The sequence below is a fragment of the Phalaenopsis equestris genome, unplaced genomic scaffold (genome assembly GCF_001263595.1).
Source record: "Phalaenopsis equestris unplaced genomic scaffold, ASM126359v1 Scaffold000800, whole genome shotgun sequence".
NCBI classification, from domain to species: Eukaryota; Viridiplantae; Streptophyta; class Magnoliopsida; order Asparagales; family Orchidaceae; genus Phalaenopsis; species Phalaenopsis equestris.
The window spans coordinates 1,300,262-1,326,250 of record NW_018165240.1 but is presented as its reverse complement, the minus strand read 5'-3'; the positions used below and the strand labels follow the sequence as shown (position 1 = coordinate 1,326,250).

At 36.6% G+C, this 25,989-nt stretch overlaps 3 protein-coding genes across 4 annotated transcripts in view; 1 reads left to right on the top strand and 2 right to left on the bottom strand.

Annotated features, from left to right (window-relative positions):
* LOC110031285 (thioredoxin H4-1-like) overlaps positions 1 to 9,440 on the top strand; it is a 43,296-nt gene extending 33,856 nt beyond the window's left edge. Inside the window, exons 2-5 of the mRNA XM_020734408.1 lie at positions 2,668 to 2,728; positions 4,361 to 4,477; positions 8,132 to 8,254; positions 9,014 to 9,440. Coding sequence (XP_020590067.1) covers positions 2,708 to 2,728; positions 4,361 to 4,477; positions 8,132 to 8,254; positions 9,014 to 9,163 — 411 coding nt within the window. The 5' untranslated portion in view covers positions 2,668 to 2,707 and the 3' untranslated portion in view covers positions 9,164 to 9,440. The remainder of the gene's footprint in view (positions 1 to 2,667; positions 2,729 to 4,360; positions 4,478 to 8,131; positions 8,255 to 9,013) is intronic.
* A 1,368-nt stretch (positions 9,441 to 10,808) lies between these two features.
* Positions 10,809 to 14,333, bottom strand: LOC110031284 (receptor-like protein kinase FERONIA). Its single transcript, XM_020734407.1, has 2 exons — positions 14,179 to 14,333; positions 10,809 to 14,085 (listed from the first exon to the last, which is right to left on the bottom strand). Exon 2 carries the CDS (start codon positions 13,945 to 13,947, stop codon positions 11,317 to 11,319), a length of 2,631 nt encoding a protein of 876 aa, XP_020590066.1. The 5' UTR covers positions 13,948 to 14,085; positions 14,179 to 14,333; the 3' UTR covers positions 10,809 to 11,316.
* Positions 14,334 to 15,497: 1,164 nt separating this feature from the next.
* On the bottom strand, positions 15,498 to 24,205 carry LOC110031283 (serine/threonine-protein kinase AtPK2/AtPK19-like). Of its 2 annotated transcripts, none has more exons than XM_020734405.1 (8): positions 24,111 to 24,205; positions 23,821 to 23,913; positions 19,726 to 20,641; positions 19,172 to 19,254; positions 18,966 to 19,086; positions 17,296 to 17,469; positions 17,100 to 17,207; positions 15,498 to 15,943 (listed from the first exon to the last, which is right to left on the bottom strand). In XM_020734405.1, the coding sequence occupies exons 3-8, from the start codon at positions 20,371 to 20,373 to the stop codon at positions 15,641 to 15,643; spliced, it is 1,437 nt and encodes a 478-aa protein (XP_020590064.1). In that variant the 5' UTR covers positions 20,374 to 20,641; positions 23,821 to 23,913; positions 24,111 to 24,205; the 3' UTR covers positions 15,498 to 15,640. The 2 variants fall into 2 exon arrangements, with proteins under 2 accessions (XP_020590064.1, XP_020590065.1); XM_020734406.1 differs by having other exon boundaries at positions 23,821 to 23,905.
* Positions 24,206 to 25,989: the final 1,784 nt, after the last annotated feature.

The window sequence follows — 25,989 nt, the reverse complement described above, 5'->3', positions numbered from 1 at the left end:
AACAGATACAAAATTTACCAGTAAAGCTTCAAGAAATTGCTGATGCTAAGTGTGATTTTAGAATAACCTTTTTCCTTACTGAATACATAGATAAATCACCTATAAATAGGCGAGTACAAGAGATAAAAGGAGGAAAGAAATCTTCCTACAATTAAGTAATTCCTATAATTAAGGAATAAACATAAATACCTATAATTAAGGAGTTACCCTTTTTATACCATGACAAAATATAGCAAGTACTAAATAGAATAATGTAAATAATAATGAGCATAATTCCACATTAACCAACTCCAATATGAATCGCTCTTAACTGCTTAAGTTAGAGAAAGGGCCAACACAATCCTTGCCCAACAATGTGATCAACAAGGGACTGGTAATTGGTAGAAGTTCCTAATCCGGTTGGTGTGAACTTTGTGAGAACATGGTTGAATGAGTGGCTTCCGTTTTGTCGAAATAGATTCTCTAGTACTTATTGGCCTTCTAGCAGGATCAACAGTAAAATTAAATTCCTTAAAAACTTTTAATGAAGATATTGTTATCAGATATAAAATAATTGGATGCATGATCCAAATGGATGCACATTGCAGCGCCGTGTATGTAGTGTCCTATTGGTCAGGTAGATTTTTTTTCATTCCTTCATCCCAGAACTTCATCCACCTAAATGCCCTCTAGCTTCTGTAGTTAAGGTCCGACTAGCTTCCTAATCTTTTTTGTATACAAGTTTTTGTATTTTGCATACTTAAAAGTAGCCTTGGGGATCTTCACCAAATGTTGAGTTAGCAACAAAATTCATCATGACATGGCCTTTTTTGGCTTAGTGGGAAACATACTGAATGTCATATTCGTACAACTTTGTGAACCAATTTGTTAGCCACCCATAAAGCTCTTATTTCTATATAACTTGTCTGATTGGTTGGTCAGTCATGATTTTGATAAGAAAACTTGGTAATAAGGTCTCAAACATTTGGAAAAAATGATCGATATTAACACCAGTTTGTCCATCAATAGATATTATTGCTAACATAATACACTAGATATTATGGCCTTCTTTTTTCCACTGGAATGGGGTTGAGCATCATGTTAGGAACTTTGAGATAAGGAGAAAATGCTCATTTAGCTTTGAACTTCACCAATAGCAGCTTTTCTAGGATTTTGAAACAAGAGGGAGGAGCCGTTCACCTAGTAGACAAATGGTGGAAGCAGAGCTCCTCTGCAAGGCAATTTTCTCATTGTGCTAGATCCAGTGAAGCATATATAGTCGATGTGTTATGAGCTTTATAGGTGGCATTCTTTGATAAAGTTAAAGAAGCAACAAAATTCAGCGGCAAAGTTGAAGGAGCGATAGAATCGACTTTTATGGTTGGGTTTGGTGTGGCAAGATATGAAACTATATGATTTGGGATAGTTTCTGGAATTGTGACATTGTAATGTAAGTTTTGGCAGTCAATGAAGAGGGACAATTCCTAACACTCTTCGAGAAGATGGAATTAGTGAGAATAAGTGCACGATTTTCGGCTTTAATCAAGAGTACTCAACAAAAGCACTTGAGATGTAAAAGATGGGAAATGGTCTGGTGGATTGATAAGCATGATTCAATCCAAAGTCCAAACGGTTCACCATGGAAGATGGAAAATCAAGAATGTGGAAGATAAAAGGGTCATCGAGGAAGTTTACTTCCTAATGAAAGGTTTGTTCGAGGCAAGAGCTAGAGTAGCAAACATATAGAGAGAGATGAGAAAATAACATGGAGATTTGTTTTTTTTTTTTGGTAGTGTTTCAGCTTTGCCACATCTGTTTTTTTTTAAAGGAAGAGGATAGAAGTTTCCTTATTTGAGAATAGATTAAAAAACACGCTACTTCGAGGCTCACACTTTTTTTTGGAAGGGAATTGGAAAAATTCCGTGAATTCCATTCTTGTCTTAGTTGTGTAACCTCTATAAACCAAGGGATATGTATTTGTAAGTGATGTTGAGTCATCAGCGATATGGCCAATGATGTAGGGTGATATTGGCAAGCCATGTTAGTGAGGCATGATAAATGATATTTTGTGGAGTGTGGTGACTATAATTTATCTTAGAGAGGGGCGGTGTGATCAGAGTACCCATGGCGTCTTTATGACTCCCTAAGAATGGGTGGAATAAATTTCGGTGGTTGTTGGCATGCATGACAAAAGGCTAAATCTTTTGGCTTTAAGGAGCAAGCCCAGTCGAGTGTACACAAGGATATTGAGATTTGATCTATCAATGTCCCTTTCACGATATGATCTACCATAAATTGCTTGGAATATAACGCAAGTCTTCCAATATTTGGTCGATTAAGGAGATTGGGAACTAGTTAGTGGTTCATGGCACGGGAGCAGCTTGGATAGATGTTGGATAGAGTCACATTGTGAATTTGATAAGCTCGTAATAGCAAACTAGCCAAATCAAATTTCAAATGCTCCTTGACACGTGGATGACTCTGATGAGGCACGTAAAAAAGGTTTTCCAATTGACATGTGAGACCAGTAGCCACTATAAGGTAAATTATAAAGACAATAATTTGTAATGCCAGCTTACAACTTTTGAGATAATTTTTGCTTCCATTTGCTTATATGTTATTAGGCTGGTTGAACTATTTCCCTATTTTTACCACTTCTGAAGTTTTTTTTACATCATTTTTTTTCAGGGAAGTGGAAACCTTAACAGGATAGTGCTTTGAACATCCAATGGGAATTTGCTTGGGACGGGTAAGCTGCTTTTAATCTTTATAAGATATATTCTTTATGAGATAGTTTATGCCTTAAAAAATGTTTCTGTGCTCCTGCTCCATCCATGATTTTATCAGCTTATTTTTTCTTCTAGCATTCTCTTAGCATTACCAATAGCACCTCATCTTTATTTTGTCTCTTTGTGTTTTAAAGGAGCATTTACGTACATACCACCCATTCCTCTGTATTTACATATCTAACACATAAACTTTAACTTATACATTTATACCACCCAAATCTTTCATATCCTATAAAAAATATCACCATTTTAACTTTTTAAATGTAAAATACACCTTTTTATGTATAGATAATGTGGTATATATATTCAAAAGTTGAAATTTAAGTAAATACATAAGAATTGAGTGGTATGTATCTGAAACTTTCTATTTTAAATTAGAATACCATTATGTTATCAGTTAAGCTGATGTAATAAGGTGTTCTCTAACCGCTGGGTTTCAGAGCTGTGAAAGCGTGTACCCTATAGCATAGTTTATGCAATACTTTGTCTCATCATTTTTTTTCTCTGATGATTTACGATCTGTTTAATTTGTCTCACGATTTTTTTCTCCATGATTTCGCATCCTTTATATGTTATTTTTGTGAAGTTATTGTCTGCTTTGTAATTCTAAATTAGGAATCTGAACCCTTAAAATCATAGGTTTCAAATTTTCAAAAATTTGTAACTAGGAGTGTAAACAAGATGAGTTGAACTCAAGCCATACCAAGTTCAATCTTGCCTCGTCTATCAATTTGTGAGCTTGAGCTCGAGTCGAGTTTGAATGATGATCTCAAGCTCGAACTAAAAATTTAATTTTTACGGGCTCACCGGATGGTATTGGTGGGAAGAGGATGTAGTGGCAGGTCACTGAAAAATGCATTGAAATGACTAGTGGTAGATTAGTTGGTCGGCTCGCGAGCCTACTTGCTCATGTTTAACTATGACTTTTTTTTTAAAAGATAATTACAGATAGAATCATCTTCTACTGTATTCAATAATTCCTGTTACTAGTGGATGTGAATTTAGTATTATGTGATATTGAACTGTAAGGGTAATGTTATGGGAATGAGATTAATATTTTTTTTCTCTCTTTGTTTTCGTTTGTTTCTTTGATGAACTTTCTGAACACACAAAGAAAAAAAAAATGTGCAGCTCGAAATTTTTATTGACAATTTTTTTCTATTTATCATAATTATTATCCTACACTTGACACTTCAATTTGATAATTGATTACATCCATCTGTTCTATGTGCTATTATATTGGATAAACATAATCTTGCTTAGGGGCATTTGCATACATACGACACAATTCTCATGTATTTACTTGTGTAGAACCTAAACTTTCATATTTACACACATTATACTCTTAGCTTTAACATCACGTAAAAAATACCGCCATTACTAACTTTTTAGAAGCACATTTGTCTTGCATTGGTTTATGAACCAAAGTGCTATAATTCTAAATATTAAACTTGAGGTGTTAGACATGTAAATGCATAAGATATATGTGGTAGGTATGCATGTGTCTTTTTCGATATTTTGAATGATTTAACATTTCTATTTTTTTATTTTGTCATTGATGGGCTGAAGGCTGATTTTTTATGTTCATGTAGAGTCGAGATAAGGCTGATGATTCTAATGTTTGTTTCACCTACGGAAATGCACATATTGTACGCAGCCTAGAAGACTGGGATGAGAAGATTTCTGAAGCGAAAAAAGAAGGCAAAATAGTAAGTTTTGAGATTTTTAACTTGTTCGTGCTACTCAGCTATTAGCTAGTCTACTCAAAACTATTTGTTTTAAGGGGAAATTACATACAGACCACCCAAAATATTGCTATTTTCAAATCAACCGCCCTCTCTCATCCATTTTTAAAATTCTCATTGAAATATCAAAATTTATGTTAAGACCCCAATTCATATTTTTAATTTTTATCAAATTCTCAATAGTTTGATCGCGGCACTTGAAAATTCATCGGTTTGGTAGTTCAAAAAAATCACCTAGCTACTTAATTTGTTAATATCAATGTTTCAAGTGGTGTATATGTAAATGTAATTATCCCTTTTTGGGGGCATTTATATGCATAGTACACAATTGTAATGTATTTACATAATTCACACCAAAACTTTCATTTTTACACATATTACTGGACCTTTAATCTCACATTAAAAAATAGCAATATTTCCATTTTTTAACAGTGAAGTACACATTTTTTTCCATAGATTTACAATACTAAAAGTTATATATGTTAATATGAAAGATTAGGTGTGAGATATTAAAAAACCTAAGATTTGTGTACTATCCAATTTAAGCTCTTGACTTTCTATTGTGATTCAAAATAATCATTTGACTCCTCTAATCTGACAAAAAATAATCGACAAAGTGATTATTTTCAATCATTTGAGGAATTAAGAGACTAAGAATGTGCTTAGGGCGGCTAAAGCTTTTTATAAAGGTGTTTGTAAAGTCGTGGTAAAAAAAACTTCTTTCTAAAAAGTAATACTGAGAATTGTAAATATTTATTTTTTTCTAAAAATCAAACAACAATTTTCTTACATCAATCACATTTTAATTGATCTGGTTGCAAAAATCGGCTTCTCATCACAATTTTTTTTAGAAAGCAGCAATAAAGCAATTCCCCAACAAAATTGTGTTTGCAGTTTGAAACACTGTCAGTTGTGGAGTCTGATTGTACCACCCATGAGTATCGGGTAGGTTGGCTTCCACCCAGTCAATGCACTCGGGCCCAAGGTGTTAGGCTATGGACGCTTAAGCGCCCATTGAGTGTTCCTAGACCGAGAAGGTAGAAGTCCTGCACCCAAACTAGGCACTTAGGCCCCCAAAGTGGACGCTTAAGCGCCCACTTCTGGATCTGGGGCGCTTTTAAGAACTGGGCGTCCAGGCGTCCAAATCCGGGCGTTAGGGGCCCAATGCAGTTTTCACGAGAACTGTTATTTATGTCAGGATTTTGGCCAGCGTATGTGTGGGCTTGGAGCGTAACTATTTATGTTTGTTCATCAACAAAATTCAGGTAAAGATGAGAAGTGTTGGTGAGAAGGATTCTGGTGTTTTTCGACGTGCGTTTTAGTGTCAGATCAATAAAAAGAGTGTGATGTGGTGCACTGTAAGTTCTTGTGAGTGTGGAGACTAAACTTGTGTGAATCATTTGTAAAACTCTTTGAAATTTATAGTGAAATTTGTGGTGGTGTGGCTTCGTAGTTTTTTCCCGTTCTCAGGTTTTTCCACGTAAAATAATTGTGTTCTTTTCTAAGTTTTTTTATTGCGCTTCTGGTTTAAATTTATTGTTCCGATTTTCTCGAATCCTGGGATCCTATTTCGTTTTGACATTGAGAATTGTTTGGAGGATTTCCAACAAAATTGGTATCAGAACAAAATTCGATTCAAGTGGGAGCAATGGTCGAAGAAGCAAGGTTCAAGATGGAAAAATTCAATGGGATGAACTTCGCTTTTGGAAAATGCAGGTGGAGAATTTGTTGTATCAAAAAAATTGTACTTATCACTATAAGGAATCACAAAGAAGCCTGAGTCTATGTTTATGGAGGAATGACAAGTGTTGGATCGAACGACAATGGGCTTGATGAAGTTAACATTATTCTCATTTGTCGCGTTCAACATTGTGAATGAGAAAACTATAGTGTATCTCATGGCGGTATTGACCAAGATGTATCAAAAACTTTTTGTTTCTAATAAAGTTAAAAACTTTTTGTTTCTAATAAAGTTTTTCTGATGAAAAAATTATTTAACATAAAGAAGGCGGATGACAGTCCAGTGATAAAGCATCTCAATAATTTTAACACTGTGACGAATCAGTTGTGTTTTGTGGGGATCAAGTTTGATGTACGCGATGATTTGTACCATACCAGATATTACATATACAATAATAGTCAACAGGTACATAAACAATCTAGGCAGACATCATTGGGAGGTAGTATAGTGGATTATCAGGTATTTGAGAGGAACAATCGACATGACACTTTGTTATGAAAATACTAGAATCAGTCTACAGGGATTCGTAGATTCAAATCTGACAGGAGATCTGGATAGTAGGAGAAGTACAACGGGGTATATCTTCACATTGGGGAACACAGCGGTGAGTTGGGTTTCCAGTTTGCAGAAGATCGTTGCACTTTCTATTACGAAGGCCGAATATGTTGTTATTATTGATGTTAGCAAGGAGATGATTTGACTACAGAACTTCATGACAGAATTTGGCAAGGAGCATGAGATTGAAAAACTCTACAGTGACAGTATGAGTGCAATTCATTTTGCTAAGAACGTTGTTTTTCATGTCATGATGAAACAAATCCAGCTCAGGTACCATTTCATTCGATCTCTTCTAGAAGATGAACAATTATTTCTGTAAAAGATATGTATAGTTGATAATCCAGTGGATGTGTTGACGAAGGTGATAATTGTTGAGAAACTGAAGTTGTGTTTGGCTTTAGTTGGGTTTCATGAAGGTTGAGACCGGGTGTGAGTCACACCATGGTACGTGATTTTAAAGGCAATTCAGATGGAGGTGCAGGTACAAATGACTAGATTTCGTGCTATCAACTCCAAGTGAGAGATTGTTAGTTGCGGAGTCTGATTGTATGTAGCACCCATGAGCAGGCTCACTTAGACGCAGTCAGTGCACCCGGTGCCAAAGTGTCGGGCTATGGGAGCTTAAAAGCGCCCATTGAGTGTTCCTAGACTGAGAAGGTGGAAGTCTCGGGCCCCCAAACTGGGCGCTTAGGCACCTACTTATGGCACTGGGGCACCTACTTCCAGAGAACTGGGAGTCCAGGCGCCCAAATCCGGGCACCTAGGCGACGAGCAGTTTTCACGAGAACTGTTATTTATGTCATGATTTCGGGCAGCGTATGTGTAGGCGCGGAGCGAAACTCTTTCTGTTTATTCATCAACAAAATCCGGGTGAAGTTAAGAAGTGTTGGTGACAAGGATTATGTTGTATTTCGACTTGTGTTTCTGCGTCGGATCATTACGAAGAGTGGAGTGGTGCACTGTAATTCTCTTCATGTGAATGCGGAGAAGAAACTTATGTAAATCCTTTGTAATACTTTCTGAAATTCATGGTGAAATTTGTGGTGGCGTGGCTCCGTTGTTTTTTACCTTTCTCAGGTATTTTCACGTAAAATTTATTGTTTCGATTTTCTCGAATCTCGTGATCTTATTCCATTATGATATTGAGAATTGTTTGGATTCCTAATAAAACACAACATATGCAAAAGATTGAACAGGCCGTTTCATAAAATGCTCAAATTGATTGGCTTTATTTTCATAGACAGATGGCAATCATTTGCACATAATATCCGTCATATTTCTATATTTACATTTTAACGACAGAATTGTAATGAACGCAGGTTGTCGTGAATTTCAGCGCAGCTTGGTGTGGTCCTTGTAGAGTGATAATTCCCTTCTTCGCTGAACTTTCTCTCCAGTATCCTCAACTATTTTTCCTCAGCGTAGACGTTGACGATTTACCGGTAAATATCCCTGCTTTCCTTGATTTTTTATTAATACATGTCATAATCATGTGGATCAATTATTCTTTCATATCTATTTTTTGCCGTATTTTATTTTCTTTTTTATTTTTATTTTTTAATTAGGCCCTTACAATTACCCCTAATTATGTATCCCTTTTGCCCTAAGAACAGAGAGAGAGAGAGAGAGCTGAGCCTAGGCTCCACTTTTAGTATAACTAAGTTGAGCCAACTTGTGAGCTTGTTTCGGTTTGGTTTTGATAAATGACTCATAAACTAAACTTAATGAGCTAACAAGTGAAGCTTGAGTCCAGCCTTGTTCGATAGCCTTTTGAGTTGGCTAGTTTAAAAAAGGGGCATTTACGTACATAGCATGCAATTCTTATGCATTTACGTTTCTCATACCAAAACTTTCATTTTTTCGTGCATACAACTCCATTCTTTCGTATCACATCAAAAATAGCATTAATCATCACTTTTTAATAGTCAAACTCATCGTTCCATGCATGGGTGAAGTATTCTACGAGTAAATAGGAAAGTTTAGGTATGAGATATATAAAATTGAAAACCGAACTGGATATTGAACCTGGGTAATAAGAGAGGTTGAACCGGGATTCGACCCGATGTCCTAATCATTCATAAATATATTTAAAAATAACAATAGATAAGATTTACATGACTCTCGACCCCTAAAATTCAATTTTAACATGTCATTTTATTATGCTTGCATCTCAAACTGATGGAATGGTTATATGAACACAGGATCTCTGTACTTCAATGGATATACACGCCACCCCAACCTTCTTCTTCTTCCGCGATGGAAATCAAATTGACAAACTCGTGGGTGCCAACAAACCCGAATTGCACAAAAAAATTCTCGCTTTTGCAGAATCAGCCCATTGCTCCAACTGATTCTCTCTCTGTAAGGGCATTTACATACATACCACGCAATTCCTATATATTTACATGTCCAACTCCTGAACTTCATTTTCGAACATCTCTACCACCCAAATCTACATCAAGAGTACTACTATTTTGACGTTTAGGTGTTATATATGTAAATACATACGAATTAAGTGGTATGCATGTAAATCTTCCTTTCTTTTTTCCTTTGATTTTTTTTTGTTTAGGGTTTAGGGTAACTCTTTACCAATTCTCTGAGCGCTATATGTTAACCATGTCATTTCCATTGCTGTCTTGCGGTGGTTAGGAAGACAGTTTGGTTTGATTTTATGGCTTAGTTTTGTGCTGGAACTTGGATGTATTTACATATCTAACACCTAAACTTTCATATTTGCATATGTAGCACTGAAGATTTTAATATCAAATAAAAAAAAAAAATACTACTTTTATTTGTTTTTTAAAAGTGGAATATAATTTTTCATGCATTGGTTTATGAAATCAGTGTTATAAATGTGAATATAAAATTTTAGGTGTGATATATGTAAATTTTGTATTTGTTTTTCAATTAGTTTTTAGAGTTAAACGGACGCTCGATATTTCTCTCTCTAAAGGTTTGTTTGCGGCAACTGTAGCTTATTGAATAACTGCTGATAAGCTAGGTGCGGTGGTTATTACAAATTTTTATTTTTTTGAAAAAGTCAGGTCATTGTCAATAAGCTCCCACCACACCTAGATAGGCGTTGTTTTCTGCGTTTTGAAAACGCATAAGCTATCAAAACGTAGTTTATCCAAACAGATCAAATGCGTTTTTAAAATGTCACCGTACCAAATAAGCTGCCTTAAAGGGGCCCTAAGCATTACTGAAGTAAAAGTACAGAATAGTAAAATGACATGCTGAACTAAGCTCTGGCCATTAACATTGCTCTTTATATTTATATATGAATGCCATTGAATAATCCCAACGTGCGCTTGTCATGGATTCATGTCTTATCTTTGTTCTTTAATGTTCAAAAATCAATAATATCAATATTCATTTAACCCAAAGCATTATGGAAAAATTAATATGCATGCACCAATTATTATGCTAAATTTGCATATTTAATACCTACTCATAATTATATTTATAACCCTGTCTAACAACTAAACTTTCATATTTATATTCATATAGCTCATGTCAAAATTTTATGCATAAATATATGTATTAGTTATAAAAATTAATAATAATAATTTTTTTAATGTAATATAAAAAAGATTTAAATACATTCCACTTAATTCTTATCTATTTAAATATCTAACAACTAAATTTTATATGCATTCTTCTAATAATCACAACTACCAAAACAAACCCTTTTAGTAAAATTACGTTTTCTAAAAAGTTTCTTGTTCTCTAACAGCCCGTATTTGGCTCGTTAAATAGCTCATGTTCGAATCATTCATTATTAAGTAAACCAATCAATTGTTACGTTCAACTCGTTTAAACTCAAAATAATAAATAAAAAAACTTATATTTAAATTTAAATCATAATATTTCATGTGAATATGTAATTATTCATTTTCTACTGCACATAAGTGATGCAAATTCAATTCTAACACTACATCTATTTTTATAATTAATTTAAGGAAGCCAATTTCAAAGAGAACATGAATGAGAATATTTAACTCGAGCAGAACACGAACATAATGTTCACTAGCACTTTCAAATACGAGCCAATTTTGAACACAATCAATTTTGAACAAGCAGAACACGAGGCAAGACCGCCCTAATAAAATCAGGGGCAATTACATACAGGGCACCCAAAACATTGCTGTTTACAAATCAAGCAATCTCTTTCATCCATTTTTCAAATTCCCACTCAAATATCAAAGGTCCCCAACCTTTAGTTTTCATTTTTATCGAATTGACAATGATTTGATAGTGGCACTCGTGTAAATGCGTCTGCGCTTGATTTGTAAATAACAATATTTATTGTGCTCAAAATGTAATTATCCCCTAAAAATATTGGCCATCATAAAACAGCCTCCCAAGTCACAACTACAACAATCTCCAAAGCCACCAAAATCAGTAATGGCATCTTAAAACTAGAATTTGTTCGGCGCATTCTCAAAACTAAATATTCAGAGATGAAGGTAAGAACCTCTAGTGCATGCAGCCCCGGCAGGCCTCACCGTCCCTTGGGGTTCATAATCTGAGAGAAAACCGCACTGGGGGTGAGCCCATCTGAGTCCTCACTCACAATACTCCGGCCACCCATGCTCATCGTCGAGCTCGTCGTCATCGTCGTCGTCCTCGACTCCATGGACGGATCATCCACATCCTTCTTCCCCCCATCCACGACCTCCAAGCTTTCATCCACCATAAACACCCCGCTCTCCTCCGCGCTCTCCTGCAGCTGCAGAGCAAACTCCAGATTCCACAGCACATCTCCGGTCGCCGGCCGATCGATTCCCTGATCCGACACGCACTTCTCCGCCGTCTCCGCAAACTTCTTGAAGCACTGCGGCGCAATCTTCCCCTTCAGATACGGATCGATGATGTGGTCCAGCATCCCCTTCTTCTGGCAATGCAAAGCCCATTCCGCCAGGCTGACCTGCTCCTTCGGGAGGGAAGAATTCAGGGCAGGCCGCGCGCAGATGACCTCGAACAGCACGACGCCGAAGGAGTAGACGTCGGATTTCTCCGTCAGCTGCTGCCGCCGGTAGTATTCGGGGTCGAGGTAGCCGAAGCTCCCCTTCACCACCGTGCTGACGTGAGTGTTGTCGACGGTCGGGCCGGTTTTCGACAGCCCGAAATCGGAGACCTTGGCCACCCATTTCTCGTCCAGGAGAATGTTGGTCGTCTTGACGTCGCGGTGAATGATGGTGTGCTTGGCTCCGGTGTGGAGGTAGTGCAGTCCTCTCGCAGCGCCGATGCAGATCTCGAGCCGCTGCTTCCATGGCAATGGTGGCTTCTGAGTTTTGTAGAGATGCTCGCGGAGGGTTCCGTGAGCCATGTAGTCGTATACGAGGATCATCTCCCTGTTCTCCTCGCAGTATCCGATCAGGGAGACGAGGTGGCGGTGGCGGAGCTTGGAGAGCATCTCGATCTCGGTTTGGAATTCATGAACGCCTTGCTCCGACATTGGATTTCCTCGCTTGATCGCCACCTTCGTGCCGTCATCAAACTCGCCGCGATATACCTTCCCGAATCCACCAACTCCGAGCAGACGGGTTTCGTCGAACTTATTGGTGGCAGATTCGATCTCGGCGAAGGAGAAATGGCGGCAGAGGTTCGACGGTAACGACGAGGCGTAGCTCCCCGTCGTGTTCGTCTTCGCCGAAGCAGCAGAATTCGAGTTTTCATACAGTGAAAGAGGGAGCCAACCAGAAGGTCCATCACTTGTGCCAGCATCCTTCGCTTTCTTCCCCTTCTTCTTTCTTTTATAAATAACAAGCAACAGGATTGCAAGGGCGATAATGGCGGCGACGCCAACTACCCCACCGACAATCATCGGAGTTTTTTTAGAATTGGAGTTCTGATTCTTTAAAATCTTCCCGGGTTCATAATCTGTCTGTGGTAAAAAGTCAGGGTTTGGCCCGGCGAGATTGTTATCACTGTTCTGCAACTTAAAAACCTCCATTCCATTCAATATCGCATCGGAGTATTCGGCCTTGGTTCGGAGATCAGGATGGAGAGCTACCCATAAATCCATTATCCCTGATCCTGAGGTAGGGACGACATAATCCCTATACACAGGGTTACCAATCCCACCGCTCCATGCAATCACATCTGCTTGTTCCTGCGCTGTCTGATTGGATAGATAGATATCAAAAACTCTCTGATTAATCTTGGTGATGGGGTACTGTATCTCGCAGAAATGAAGCCTGACGAGGTAGAAGAACCCGGCATCAACGCTCAGAATCCATGTCAGATTGTAGTTCTTGCTCACGGTGGGATCAGGACCCATCGATCTCGCCGTCGAATAAACATCCGTCGGAGCTATATACTCCGGCAAACTGGTCGAGTACTGAATAGTCACATTTGGATCGGCGGAGTAGGTTACTCCATACGCAGCTCCATAGATGTATAATGAATCATCTGCCCAAGATCTATACAAACCAGAATCTCCAGCTGGGGATATCGCCTGCCCGCCCACATTTAGCCGATAAACAGTTTCCATTGCCCAATCGTCTGGAATCGGGTACTGAAGTGGTGTTCCGCCTGTAACCAGCAGAGGAGTAGTTGCAGAAAATAAATCCGGCATGGAAGCAATCTCTATACCGTTGATGAAAGCATAGGAGTTGGAGTAGTTCTTCGATGGCGTGAAGGTGAGGTTGAGACCAGTAGAAGACACATTGACTGAAAACTCCCGAATCAGGTAAGCGTAGTTGAGCGCTGCGACGGTTTGATAAGCGGAGAAATTGTGGAGGAGAGTGATGGGTCCGGCGGTGACGGAGAAGATGCCATCTGCGGCCGCGTGGTTGGAGTAGTTAGATGGGTAGAAGTAGAGCCGAACGTACTTACGGCCGGCGCCGAGGGGGAAGGAGTAGGTGAGAGGCGATGTGAAGACACGAGCCGTGAGGTATGGATACTGAGGAACGGATGAGTCCTGGTTCGACGCCTGAGAGCCGGCGCTGTTCAGCCACAGCGGAGCGTATTTGGATCCGGTGTCGCCGTCCCAAGTCCGGCCATCTTGATCTTTGCTCTGGCCGGACGCTCCGCAGTCGAGGAGAATGTAGTCGCGGGGGCTGAAGGTGGAGTTATCTCCGGCGGCGATCGCGGCGAAGTACAGAATCAGGAAGGGAAGCGACTTCATCGAGATCAAATCCGAAACCCAGGGTTTCAAGTGCAGATAACACTGGATCAGCTCATGGTGCTCAGGAACACTCCCGATCTAGAGAGATCATCGGACGCTTTTGTTCAGAAACTGAACGGCTGCGAGATTGAAGCGGATCTGAGGGAAGATATCAAGAAAATTAGATCAATCGATAGGTAGTGAAAGGATTTAGCTCGAGAAATCGAGAGAGCGAAGAAAAACGAAGACTACTTGGAAATCTGCGGGAGAATCGGAGGAGAGGAGGAGAGAGTGTGTGGAGTCTTTGAGCGGTGGGGTTTAGAGAGAGAAACAGTGGCGGTGAACGCGGGATGTCTGCGAGAGTGCGAGGGACGCGGTGGACTGGCTGGTAGCTGTGCCTTGCCGTCAAGGGTAATGGGTTTCGTTGGGGAAGGTGGGCTGCGGGGCCCACTGCCTGTGGCAGCGATTCTCAGCCGTCCGATGCTGGGATGGACGATAGCCATCGGATGAGCCCTTTTTTAATTTCATTTGCCTGTGAAATTTGAGTTGAATTTCAACGTATTTTGGTTAGATTTTATTTATGTCACAAACCACCCAAATGGTATCTATAAGCATGTATCCAAAATTTTAAATATTTCTTTTTCAGGGGATTATTTAAATATCTAATTTTTAAGAAAGTATTTTAAATATGAGAATATTACCTACATAATTCATGTATGCATGCAGACTTCATATACAACATTATCATATATTGTTGTACGTGTGTTCAACACGTTCGTAATATGCATGCATTTGAACTCTACACGTAGGGTCGTTAACGGCTCGTCGTTCACGAATAGCTCGTGTTCGCTCGTTAAAAAGCTCGTGTTTGATTCATTCTCTAAGTTAACAAGCCGACCAGAAATACTTATTTGTGCTCGATATATTAACAAGACGAACACGAACAAAGATCTGTTCATTATTGTTCGGCTTGTATTGGCTCGAAATACTGCTCACCAATCATATGTCTTGAGTATTACTTTAAAAATTTTAAATGACCACAAGGTTGCAAAGATTTATAATCAATTAAAATTATTAAATAAAAAAATAAAATAAAAATATATTAAATTTTATTTAGATAATGTTTTAATATAAACAATAAGATTTAAATCTTGTCTCAACCCTTAAAATCTTATGGTGATATGATTAGAGTTGTCAGAACGACTCTGTCTGCGAACAACTCGTGTTCAACTCGCTAAGCAAACGAGTCGAACACGAACACACTTTTTTGTGTTCAAATTATGAATGAGCTGAACACCAACAGTGATATTTTTTAAAGAGCCGAACATGAGTGAGCCTCGTTTACACCCCAATCTACACGTAATAACTTGTCATAAAATATACTAAACTTTTTAAAACAATTAATATTTACAGGCATGCCACTCAATCCCTATGAAATTATATATCTAACACATAAAATTTCAATTTTTACCCATATACCACCATATCTATCAAACAAACACAATAAGAGATTCATTCTATACCTAAAGTCATTAGAAAGTAAAAACAAACTAAGAAAAAACATAATCCCCATTGAGAGAAATTCAAACTCATTAGATTTGTTTTGAGATGGAAACAACATAGAAGTAATCAATCAAATTTTAAAAATCACACCTCAAAATAAATCTAATGAATTTGAAATCTAACCTCATTCAATCTATTTACAAGATGGCATCTAGCTCTGCAGAAGGCTCTGTTTCTGAAGGAAAGTACTGGGCCTCACATAGGAAAAATTCACAAACACGTCATCGCCGGCGACCGGACTGGCGACCGGAGAATCGAGCAAAGGCATGCTAGTCAACTTCTTATCGAAATTCGCAATGCATAATTGGTCGGCGACATTCGGCCTGAAACTGGGTTGTATCTCCCTTGCCTCGAGTTTCTTCCAGTTTATGGATTTGAACCATTTATGATTCTTTATGTCATTGCTGCCACCAGGTCCATTCCCAAGCCTCTTGCTCGCTTCCTTTTGCAGCAGCTGAGAGTTCATGAATGCAGAGGGTTAGAAAGTGGGGCTGAGATTTTTTAGCATGAAGATCGTTCGCAGATTGAATAGCTTTTTTTTGGCTCGGATTGGGGAAAATATTGCGTCTGCCGTTCGGATGTATGGATGTTGGCATGGATCCCACCACATCATGCGTGCGGCTGTGTGGTGAGATCCATTTCGTCGGCTGCACGTCCAGTCGACTTCATTGGACGGAATATTTTCTCTTAATTACCGAGCGACGAGTCAAAACTTTTGGCTTGGTCTGAAATTCAACCTGACTTCAAGTTGGAATTTGAGTGGATCGAGCCGACTCAAGTAGGAAAAATATGTACATTTTTTAAATGTAATATATACATATGAGTATACGAGTATCTGACTATTTCAAATGCATGCAGGAGTGTGTAGTTTGAGTCTGAACCTAAATTGACCGAACCCAAATTGTTTTATTTGAATCCGACCATAATATTAACATAAGGCATAACAACTATTCAGGTCATCTTCAAGTCAAATACAATTCATTTTTGAGTCAATATGAGATCATTTTTCAGGTTAGTGTGGTCAATTTTGTGTCCATTTCTAAATTAGTGGGTCAGATTCGAGTCAATTTTGGGTTGATGAGTCAACCCGAAATCAGCCCCAAAAATTTAGATGGGTTAGAATTCCTAACCTAAATCCGGCCAGAAAAGAATTTGGGTCAAATCGTTGGATTAATTTTTGATACCCCTATGTGCATGTATGTGCGGGAACATGTGTAAATTTAGTCCCCAAACTCTTTTAAAAGTTAGCTAAAATAGAATTCCAAGCAGACTATTTTAGCTTTTATTAAAAGACTCCAAGTACTAGACTTTGGAAATGAAATACACACATGAAGGTAATCAAGAAATTATTTTGGCACTTTACTCATTCTTATATATTTACATATCTAACCCCAAAATTTTTATATTTACATGCTTATCACTCAAATTTTTTAAAGTCACATAAAAAAATATCATTATTACAAATTAAAACTGAAATATGCCATTTCATGCACATTTTTATAACAAAAAAAGTGTTATATAAATGCAAACATCAAATTTTAGGAGTTAGATATGTAAATACATAAAAAGTTGTGTGCTATGTATGTAAATTCCCCAATAAGAAAACGTACTCCTTTTAAGAGGGAATGGGCTTGAGCGGATAAATAAAAAGGGAGCTTCATCTTCTCCTTCACTATTCTCTGCTGAATTTTATCTCGATTTCCTCCAACAAATGGTGGCTGTTAATGAAATGAATAGATTCAGGGTTAACAGTAAACTAAATAGTATATTTGAAGGAGGGTGGGGGGGGCAGATGCAAAATCGTACGTTTCCTGTAAGCATTTCAAATAGCAGAATTCCAACGCTCCACCAATCAGCAGCCTTATCATGGCCTTTTCCGGTGATAATCTCCGGCGCCATGTATTCTACCGTCCCACACAGAGAGTTTGATCTATCATTGCCATTAAATTCCTTCGCAAGCCCAAAATCAGTGAGCAGCACCTGTAAACAAATATTACAAAAAAGATTTACATATATACCATGCCTGACACCAAACTTCAAAATTTACCACCTGACCTATGAATGAAAAGGAAAAAAATTGCGTACATATGAGGTACGCAGAGTTGCCTGCGTTTGTAACCTGCAAACAGGTTACAGGGAAGATTTCAGGAGGTTATAACCGTGTTATACTGTTATACCCCCTGTAACCTCATACCCCCTGTAACCTCCTTGTAACCTACATGTATATCAAAACAGAAGCGCGAAACTTACTAGAAGATATAGGTAGGTTACAGGGAGGTTACAGAGGGTATAACGCGGTTATAACCTCCTAAAATCCTCCCTATAACTTGTTTGCAGGTTACAGACGTAGCAACTCTGCGTACGTCTTATGTACGCAATTTTTTTCCGAATGGAAAAGGTGTGTTTCACTTCTTAAAAAGTTAAAATGATGGTTTTTTTAGAATGTGACATGAAAGATTAGGGTGGTATAAATGTAAAAAAGTAAATGCATAAGAATTGGGTGCTTTGAATGCAAATGCCCCAAATTAAAAATATATGAATATGTATTCAGCTGGAGATACAATGATATATATATATATATATCTTTTTAGACTAAGGGGGTAAACAAGTATTATCAACCTTGAGTATTGAACACAGTTAATTAATTGAGCTGAGCTTTATTTATTATGGGGAAAAGATGCATATATATAAATAGATGATTTTGAGTCAAGCTACTATTGATATAAAAAAGAAGAACTTTACATGCACACCACAAAATTCTTATGTATTAGCAAATCTAACACCCAAAGTTTGATATTTACACTTACAACATCTTGTTACCATAAACTTGTGCATGAGAAAATGTATTTCATTTTTAAAAAGATAATGGTGATTGTATTTTTTATGCGAATTTAAAGATTTGAGTAATCAACATGTAAATATGAATGTTTAGGTGTTAGATATGTAAAGGAGAAAATTGTCAAAATAGTCCCATTATTTTTTGCAGGGGATCATTTTAGTCCCAAAGCATGTAGAAAGATAATGGTTGTGATATTTTTTATGTGAAGTTAAGGATTTGAGAGATCTGCATGTTAAGTATGAATGTTTAGGCGTTAGATATGTACATGAGGAAAGTGTCAAAATAGTCCCATGATTCTTTGCAGGGGATCATTTTAGTCCCAGAGTATGTAAAAATATCAATTTAGTCCGCAAACTCTTCTAATATAGGCTAACATAGTCCACATGAAAGATTTTCTCAGCCTCGATCTAAAGAGTTCGTAGGCTAAATTGACACTTTTATAGATTCTAGGACTATAATAACTCCATGTAAATACATAAGAATCATGAGGTTTGTATGTAAATGCCCGTAATAATAATGATAAATCAGATAAAAAATAAAAAAGAATCAAAGTTGGTTCGAAAGCTGATTCAAGTTCGACTCATTATCATATCAAAAACAGTGTGAAGTTTTGACATAAAGGAAAGAAGGAACATACATGGCCATCAGCATCCATAAGGATGTTCTCAGGCTTAAGGTCTCTGTGCATTATCCCGTTTGCATGAAGGTGGGAGACAGCAGAAACTATCTCAGCCGCATATATTCTTGCCAAATCCTCTCTGTAATAATCGGAAATGGGTAGATTTGTAACGAGTTGATTATTTTGATGGATTTTAATCAGAACAAAAGGGAAGGAGACAAAACCTGAATAAACCCTCATGATATAGCTGAAAGAATAGGTGCCCCCCATTAACAAAATCCAGCACCAGATACAATCGGTATTTTGTCTGAAAATCGCATAAGAAATGTTATAAGACTAATAAATAATTTTCAAATTGTGGTATTCATGCATTTTGACAGTTGTTTAAACCAAGGAAATTAAGCCTAAATTATTAAACAAGGGGCAATTACATACATAGCACACAATTCTCATGTTTTTACATATCTCACGCCTAAACTTTACACATTTAGCACTCAAATATTTAATATCAGACCAAGAATAGAATTATTACAAATTTTTAAAACTGAAATACACATTTTGCATGCATATGTTTGAATCACTAAAGCATTATATATGTAAATGCATAAGAATTTGTGTGCAACAAACATAAATTTCCCTTTAAACAAATGTATTAACACCATAACAAAAAGCAGCACTTCAAACAAACATGTATAAGCATGAATATAGCTTGGATTACTCCAGCTACAGCGTATCAAATATTAAAACAATATTGAACTGAGGGGTTAAGGAACCATACCTGAAAGGAATATCTGAGCCGAACAATAAATGGATGGTCAATTTTTGTCAATATATCCCTCTCGGCTTTCATGTACGCAGCATGATTCTTTTCAATTATCTTATCCTTTCTCATAACCTTCATTGCAAATATTTCCGAAGTGTCCCTTTTCCTCACCTGAAAAACTTTACCAAAAGCCCCCCGTCCGACTAGTTTCAAAACTTCAAAATCCTCAAGTCCCACTCCTGAAACCTCCTTTGTTTGGTTATCTTTCTCTGCAGCATCATTACTGCGTGTCTTCTCTTGTTGAACTTCAGTCTTAACTGTGGAGCACGCTCCAAGATCCCTTAAACTGTTCGTTTCAAGCGAAGTGTGCTGCAGCAGCTGTGTAATTTGAGAAGGCCCGACAAGAGCATGAGACCGATTTCTAAGGACTAACGGAGAATCATAATTTTTTCCATCAGAAGCTCTCCTTGGAACAAAATTATTGGAGGCCAGCCCGTTGATTTCGACTGATGGTTCGACTGGTATGGGACCAAAAACAACAGAAAAGTCAATTTCGTGGTCGTTTGGAATGGAATCGGATGGGCCCATTGGTAAAAGTACTTTCATGTTGCGGAACTTCTGATTACAAGTTCTGGTCAAACCAGATATACCAGAGGAAACCATCTCCAGAAATGATGGAAGAATCAAAAGAAAGGCAACCAGTAACTGATCCAGCTAAGGCAATGCCTTCAACGAATTCCTGAGACAGCTGATGAAGCTGGGCTCCTCACAATGGCCTTTAACAAGAGGTAGTTTACAAAAACAACATAAACTCCCAGAAACCCTGGAAGCAGACAAACCAAAACTCCAGAGCTGTACTTGTTTCCCGATACACAGGAAACAGATGATGCCACAGTGCTTCTGGAATTCATGAATATCACGTTGTCTCGGGCTGTTTTTAAGAAAACATCATAAAGGAAAAGTCAGTAGCACTCAAAGAAAAAAGATATTGTACTTCAAATTGTTTGAGTGTTCTATTAAGGGCATGAATCTTCTCCAGTTTCTCATATTGGAGTGTTTGATAGAAAATAAGAATGCTATCCTTTTTATAATTGTTAACTTTCATTCTTCTGACATATATTATAACCTTAAAATTGGCATTTCCCAGTTTGTCGGAATAGATGTTAGGAAGTCGCTTCAAGGAAAAATATTTCCCAGTTTTAATTTCATGTTTTAAATTATTATTTTTATTCTAATCAATAATAGTAGTGCTAGATTCAGCCTTTTAAGTGAAAGCACTACGTTAAACTTCTTTCATAGTATAAATTGGTGTATCGAAGGGAATTTATTTTTCGTTGTCCTATAATAATTTTAAATTTTTTTCGCTAGTTCTAGTCTTGATACTTGTGATAGAATTTGGATAATTTGGTTTTTCTATTCTTCAATTAGAAAAAATAATCGTGACATTTCTATTATATTATTATAATAATTTGTATGATCAAATGTACTGCAGCAAGAATTATCAGTCGGATTTACTAGGATTCACCAGTATTCTATAATGTTGGATAGAGATGTGAGGTTTTTTCTCATTTTTTAAGAACATTATGGAAGATATTTAGTAGAAAATTATAATCTTTATACTCCTTACAACCATTAGATTGATGGTTAATGGCTAGATTGAATTTATTGATATGACAATAGAAAGTTTGTTGAGATGCTTCTTACACAAACTTTTAGTTGAGATGCTTAATACCATTAGATTGATGGTTAATGGCTAGATTGAATTTATTGATATGACAATTGAAAGTTTGTTGAGATGCTTAATACACAAACTTTTAGTTTCCTTTTTTAGTTTGCTTATAATGATATCATCATTCAAGATAGTTTATGAAAAAAATACAAAAAGACACATTGATATAATTAACATTCACAATCATGCATTTTTATTCTACTTTTTACATTCATAAAATATTTTGAAACACTTCATACTGAAGTCAAAGAAAAAATAACTAAAAATAGTACAAAATATACAGAAAACCTAGTTTATTGGAGATTAAATTCTCTCGTATTCTTTAACATAAAATCAAAGCTCACAGTTTGCATGGGGAGAAGTAATCAAATGCATAGCCTTGGTTGGTTAATAAAGGATGCCATATTAGAAAAGAGACTAAAACATATAATTTGATCATTCAAGCTCTACTATTGCCACCCCTTTCTAATTGGCTTCCTTCAACGTACGACAACTGGCCTCCTAGTCAGTGGCAAGCTATGTAAGAATAAGTAAATATCATATGACAAACAACTACCTGAGATTAATTAGTTGATTTATATATATGAAAAATCGTTATAAACTGCAAATGAATCTGTAAAATTAAGACTCAACAACCAACATATTGACAAAGGTTTTAAATAGAATAATGATATTGACATTAATGAAACTTCCACTTTTGTTTTTCATCTTACATCTCTTCATTTATGTCATAGTTATTAATGCTTTATTTCACTGAACTTTTTTTTTTAAACTGAATGTAAGAACAATATCCTCCACGATGGTATTAGACACAAGAAAGCTACTCTTCTAGTTCTATTGATCTCGTTTTTATTTTATTCGTCAAACATTTAGGAGAATTGTATTAAAATTACTTCATATCGCTGACAGTATTATTAATGATATTGGAGTGATGATATCTTTGTGCTCAAAGCTTCTCCAACATAGCTTTAAAATTAATGATTTAAGTTGGTCACATTATTTTCTTAGTCTTTACATTTCTTCAAATAAAAATTACCTCTTATCTTCATACTTATACAAACATCATTAATTTCAAGGAAACCTCTACTCCCATATACCTAAACAATCATCTGAAGTCTAACGATGGGATGCTTGCCTTGATAATTAAATGGAGGAATGACACATCCTACTTTTACTTGCTTGATATACCTACGCAGAATATTATGCTAAATAATTTATTTCCACTCAGACTAACTTATGTTATTATTCTTCAATTTATTTATTATGTATGAAATACTTGCATTACTGTCCTCGTTATTTTTGCCAAACTTCCAGACCATTATTGAATCCTAATTTTATGTTGATTGGGTCAGTGATCCTAATAACCAAAAACCAATCAGTGGGTTCAATATACTTTCATCCTCACAATTCATTTCGAGTAAATGACTGATATAAGAAGTATGAGTAAGAAAAACAAAACTTCTATTCTTTCGAGAAAAGTATAAAATTTTTTCCCCTCCCTCCGTCCCTCCCTCCCTCCTATGGGTGGGAAGAGAGGTTTTCAGAAAATTGGATGGGGTTATTCAAAGCCATCCAAATTAAATTGAATGGCTGGGATTGATCATTATTATGAGAAGCAGTGAGAATCTTAATGAGTTTTACTCTACATCTTGTATAACATCTGTGGGGTTTTTAAATCTGTTGAATCTTTCTTTATTATTTATATTTTCAAAGAAATGTTACAACCATTAAAACTTGCTTTATTTTTGTTTTGTTTCTTTATTTCCTTTTATTGATGATAAAAATATAGTGAATGTTCATTTATTTTCTTTTTCTTTAATAATTATGTTTGGAAATGAAATTGGAAACAGCTAACTTATTACCAAAACAAAAGTAAAAGAACTAAGTCAAATATTTAATCACAATAATTCTCTTTTTCATGATGTCAATCTCAATGAACCTCTGTTCATTTTTCTATTAATTTATGAAAGCACAGAATTTCAAATACAAAAATTCATTATTATAAGAATTTGGAGACATGTGAATATTAAATATACATTTATAGCAAATAATTGGGGCTTTTTTAATCAAAGAATTTAAGAAAAAACTAGACTTGTCCCTGATTTTGAAGAACATATAAATCAAATGTAAAGGAATATGAAAAATGTGGCCTATCAATAGAAGAAATATTTCATAACTAAAACCTATTCATGGTGACTACAAGGGAAATGCGTTCAAAGAGCAGCATTTTAATGATTTTTAACTTGCATTTCAAGTAAAACTTATCAAATGAAAATTTTGAAATTTGCATTTCACAACTTTGTACACCTATCCATACCCAAATCATTATTTACTTCATTTCAAGTAAACCCAAGTAAATTAAATCCATAAACAGAAAATACCTCGAATCAGAGCTTTGCACATGCAGCAATTTCCCAAATGCAGGTGCCGAGAAGGTCTGATTGGTAGCAGTATTTAACCCAAATCCTGCCAAACTACAAAAATAAAAATTTTACTTCCTACCCTTACAGCCTAAAAGGTTCTTAAATCCCATTTTCCCCCTTGAATCCAGGATTCATTAAATCCTGTTTCAAACTGGACACACATATTTACAGGATTCAGTAAATCCTACGCCGCAGAGCGCTCGAATGCGGGGGGAATAAGGAGCGAAAACACAAGGGTTACCGGTTACCTTCCTCAATGGTCTCTTGTAGAAGAAGATCGGAAGGAGGAACAAAGGCCGCAGTGCTCCCGCAATTCTCCTTCGCTTGTTTCGCCTTCCTCCTCTCTCACGTCCACCCTCCAAATCGACAGCCCTAATTTTCAATTTATTTAATAAAAACAGTTGAAACGGTTATGATTTCCCCGAATTCATGGCCGGGTCAGCAGTAGACCGGGCGACCGCCCTTACAGCCCGGGTTCGTCTCCGGTTTCTTCTCTCTCCGGTTTAACCGTAGAAAAAACCGGTCCGGCATCCGGTCTGATTTTTCCTTGATGCTTTGATGGGCTGGCCCGCACCCAACAGTGTTATTTCAAGTGATTCAAATTAGAGAAAATATTATTTATTAATTGATTGGTAAATGATATATATTTGGCAAATTTTGCATACAAACCACACAATTTATTTGTATTTACATATTTAACTGATCATTTGACACTAAATGTAAAATAACAGTGTTGAAAAAAGTTTAATAAATTTGAGATTTTATAAATTTAATATATTGTAAGTATATTTTAAATTAATTATTTTTTAAATGAGTTGGCTCAAGAGCGAACAAGTCGAGTCGGGTCGAACTTGAGTCAAGTTTCTTTAATTCATGGAGCTCATTTGACAAGTCATTTATCGAGCCGAGCTTGAGCCGGCTTGCAAGTCGAATTGACTCACTTAGATCTCTATTCAAGGTATGCCTGTGTAATGTATTTAGGCTACTGCATTGCTTCATAGGTGATTCGTTACTCTGCAATGTACGTTGTCATTTCACATAGTATTTTGTTATTCCATAATGTACCTCATTACTCCGGAAAGTACTTTGTTGCACTATACGTCATTACTTGACAAGATGCGCCTGTGATAACAAGTAAGAAGCAGTCGTCTATGGTGGACGGTGGCCACCGGCGATGGTCGGTGGCCACCGGCGATGGTCGGTAGTGGTCGACAGCTACGAAGGCATGAAGTGATCACAAGGTATTCAGTCTATAACGGCTCTAGAAATTGACTCATCGTCCTCAACCAGGTCTACATCTCGGTCCAGCTTTAACTCTCATTTTATGAAGAGAGTGGGGATCTTCTTATATATTTTGGGAGTGGCGTCCTCTATAAATATTATATGAATCTAAACAACTCAATCACATAACTCAGAGTTATTCTCCTAATATGATGATATTATATGAACATTTGAGTGCTTTGATGACATTTAAATCGAATGATTTTCGGCTCATTAGATTCATCTCATCAAACCAATCGATTTTATTATAAGCTTCTCAAATTTAGAGTTAAGTGGATATTCCAATCAACCACTAAAAGCATATAAAATGGTTTAACGGCTTGATATGTGATAGATTTCACTCGAATTGGATCAATTTTGATGTGATTGGGTTTGTCTCATCAAACATGTCAGTTTGATTAATATGATTTTTAATTTTAAAGAGAGTATTTCTAGCTCCAAAAAAGCCTCGAGATTTATGTCGAATGAAAGATTTCTTTACGACTCGTCATTTATATTTATAATTATATGTCCAAACATATCTGCACGGATCTTGACGAATCCGACGGTAAATGGAATCAGCAGGCAAAATATTAGCGAGAGCTGAGCAGTTACACATGAGGATCAACTAAACTAATTAAACGATCGAGCACTGCGACATAAGTTACAACTAACAGACAATCACTTGCAGAAATATGGAGAGCACAAAAGAATAATAGGAGTTTCACTAGCCAGTTGTTATTAAATAATTATAAAAGAAGAAGGTCATAATTGTATGAACCACTATTGCTCCGACCACCTTTTCAAACATAAGATTTACATGTATACCACTCAATCTTTATATATATCCTCACGTGTCAAGTCGGC

What these genes read in the sequence shown, in the direction of transcription:
- LOC110031284 (XM_020734407.1), bottom strand. Translation starts at nt 13,947, where the DNA reads ATGAAGTCGCTTCCCTTCCTGATTCTGTACTTCGCCGCGATCGCCGCC.
- LOC110031283 (XM_020734405.1), bottom strand. Translation starts at nt 20,373, where the DNA reads ATGGTTTCCTCTGGTATATCTGGTTTGACCAGAACTTGTAATCAGAAG. An exon ending in TTGAAATGCTTACAGGAAAC is followed by an intron (nt 17,208 to 17,295) that starts GTACGATTTTGC and finishes TTTCATTAACAG; the next exon opens with CCACCATTTGTTGGAGGAAA. An exon ending in CCCATTCCCTCTTAAAAGGA is followed by an intron (nt 15,944 to 17,099) that starts GTACGTTTTCTT and finishes ATGAACTCTCAG; the next exon opens with CTGCTGCAAAAGGAAGCGAG.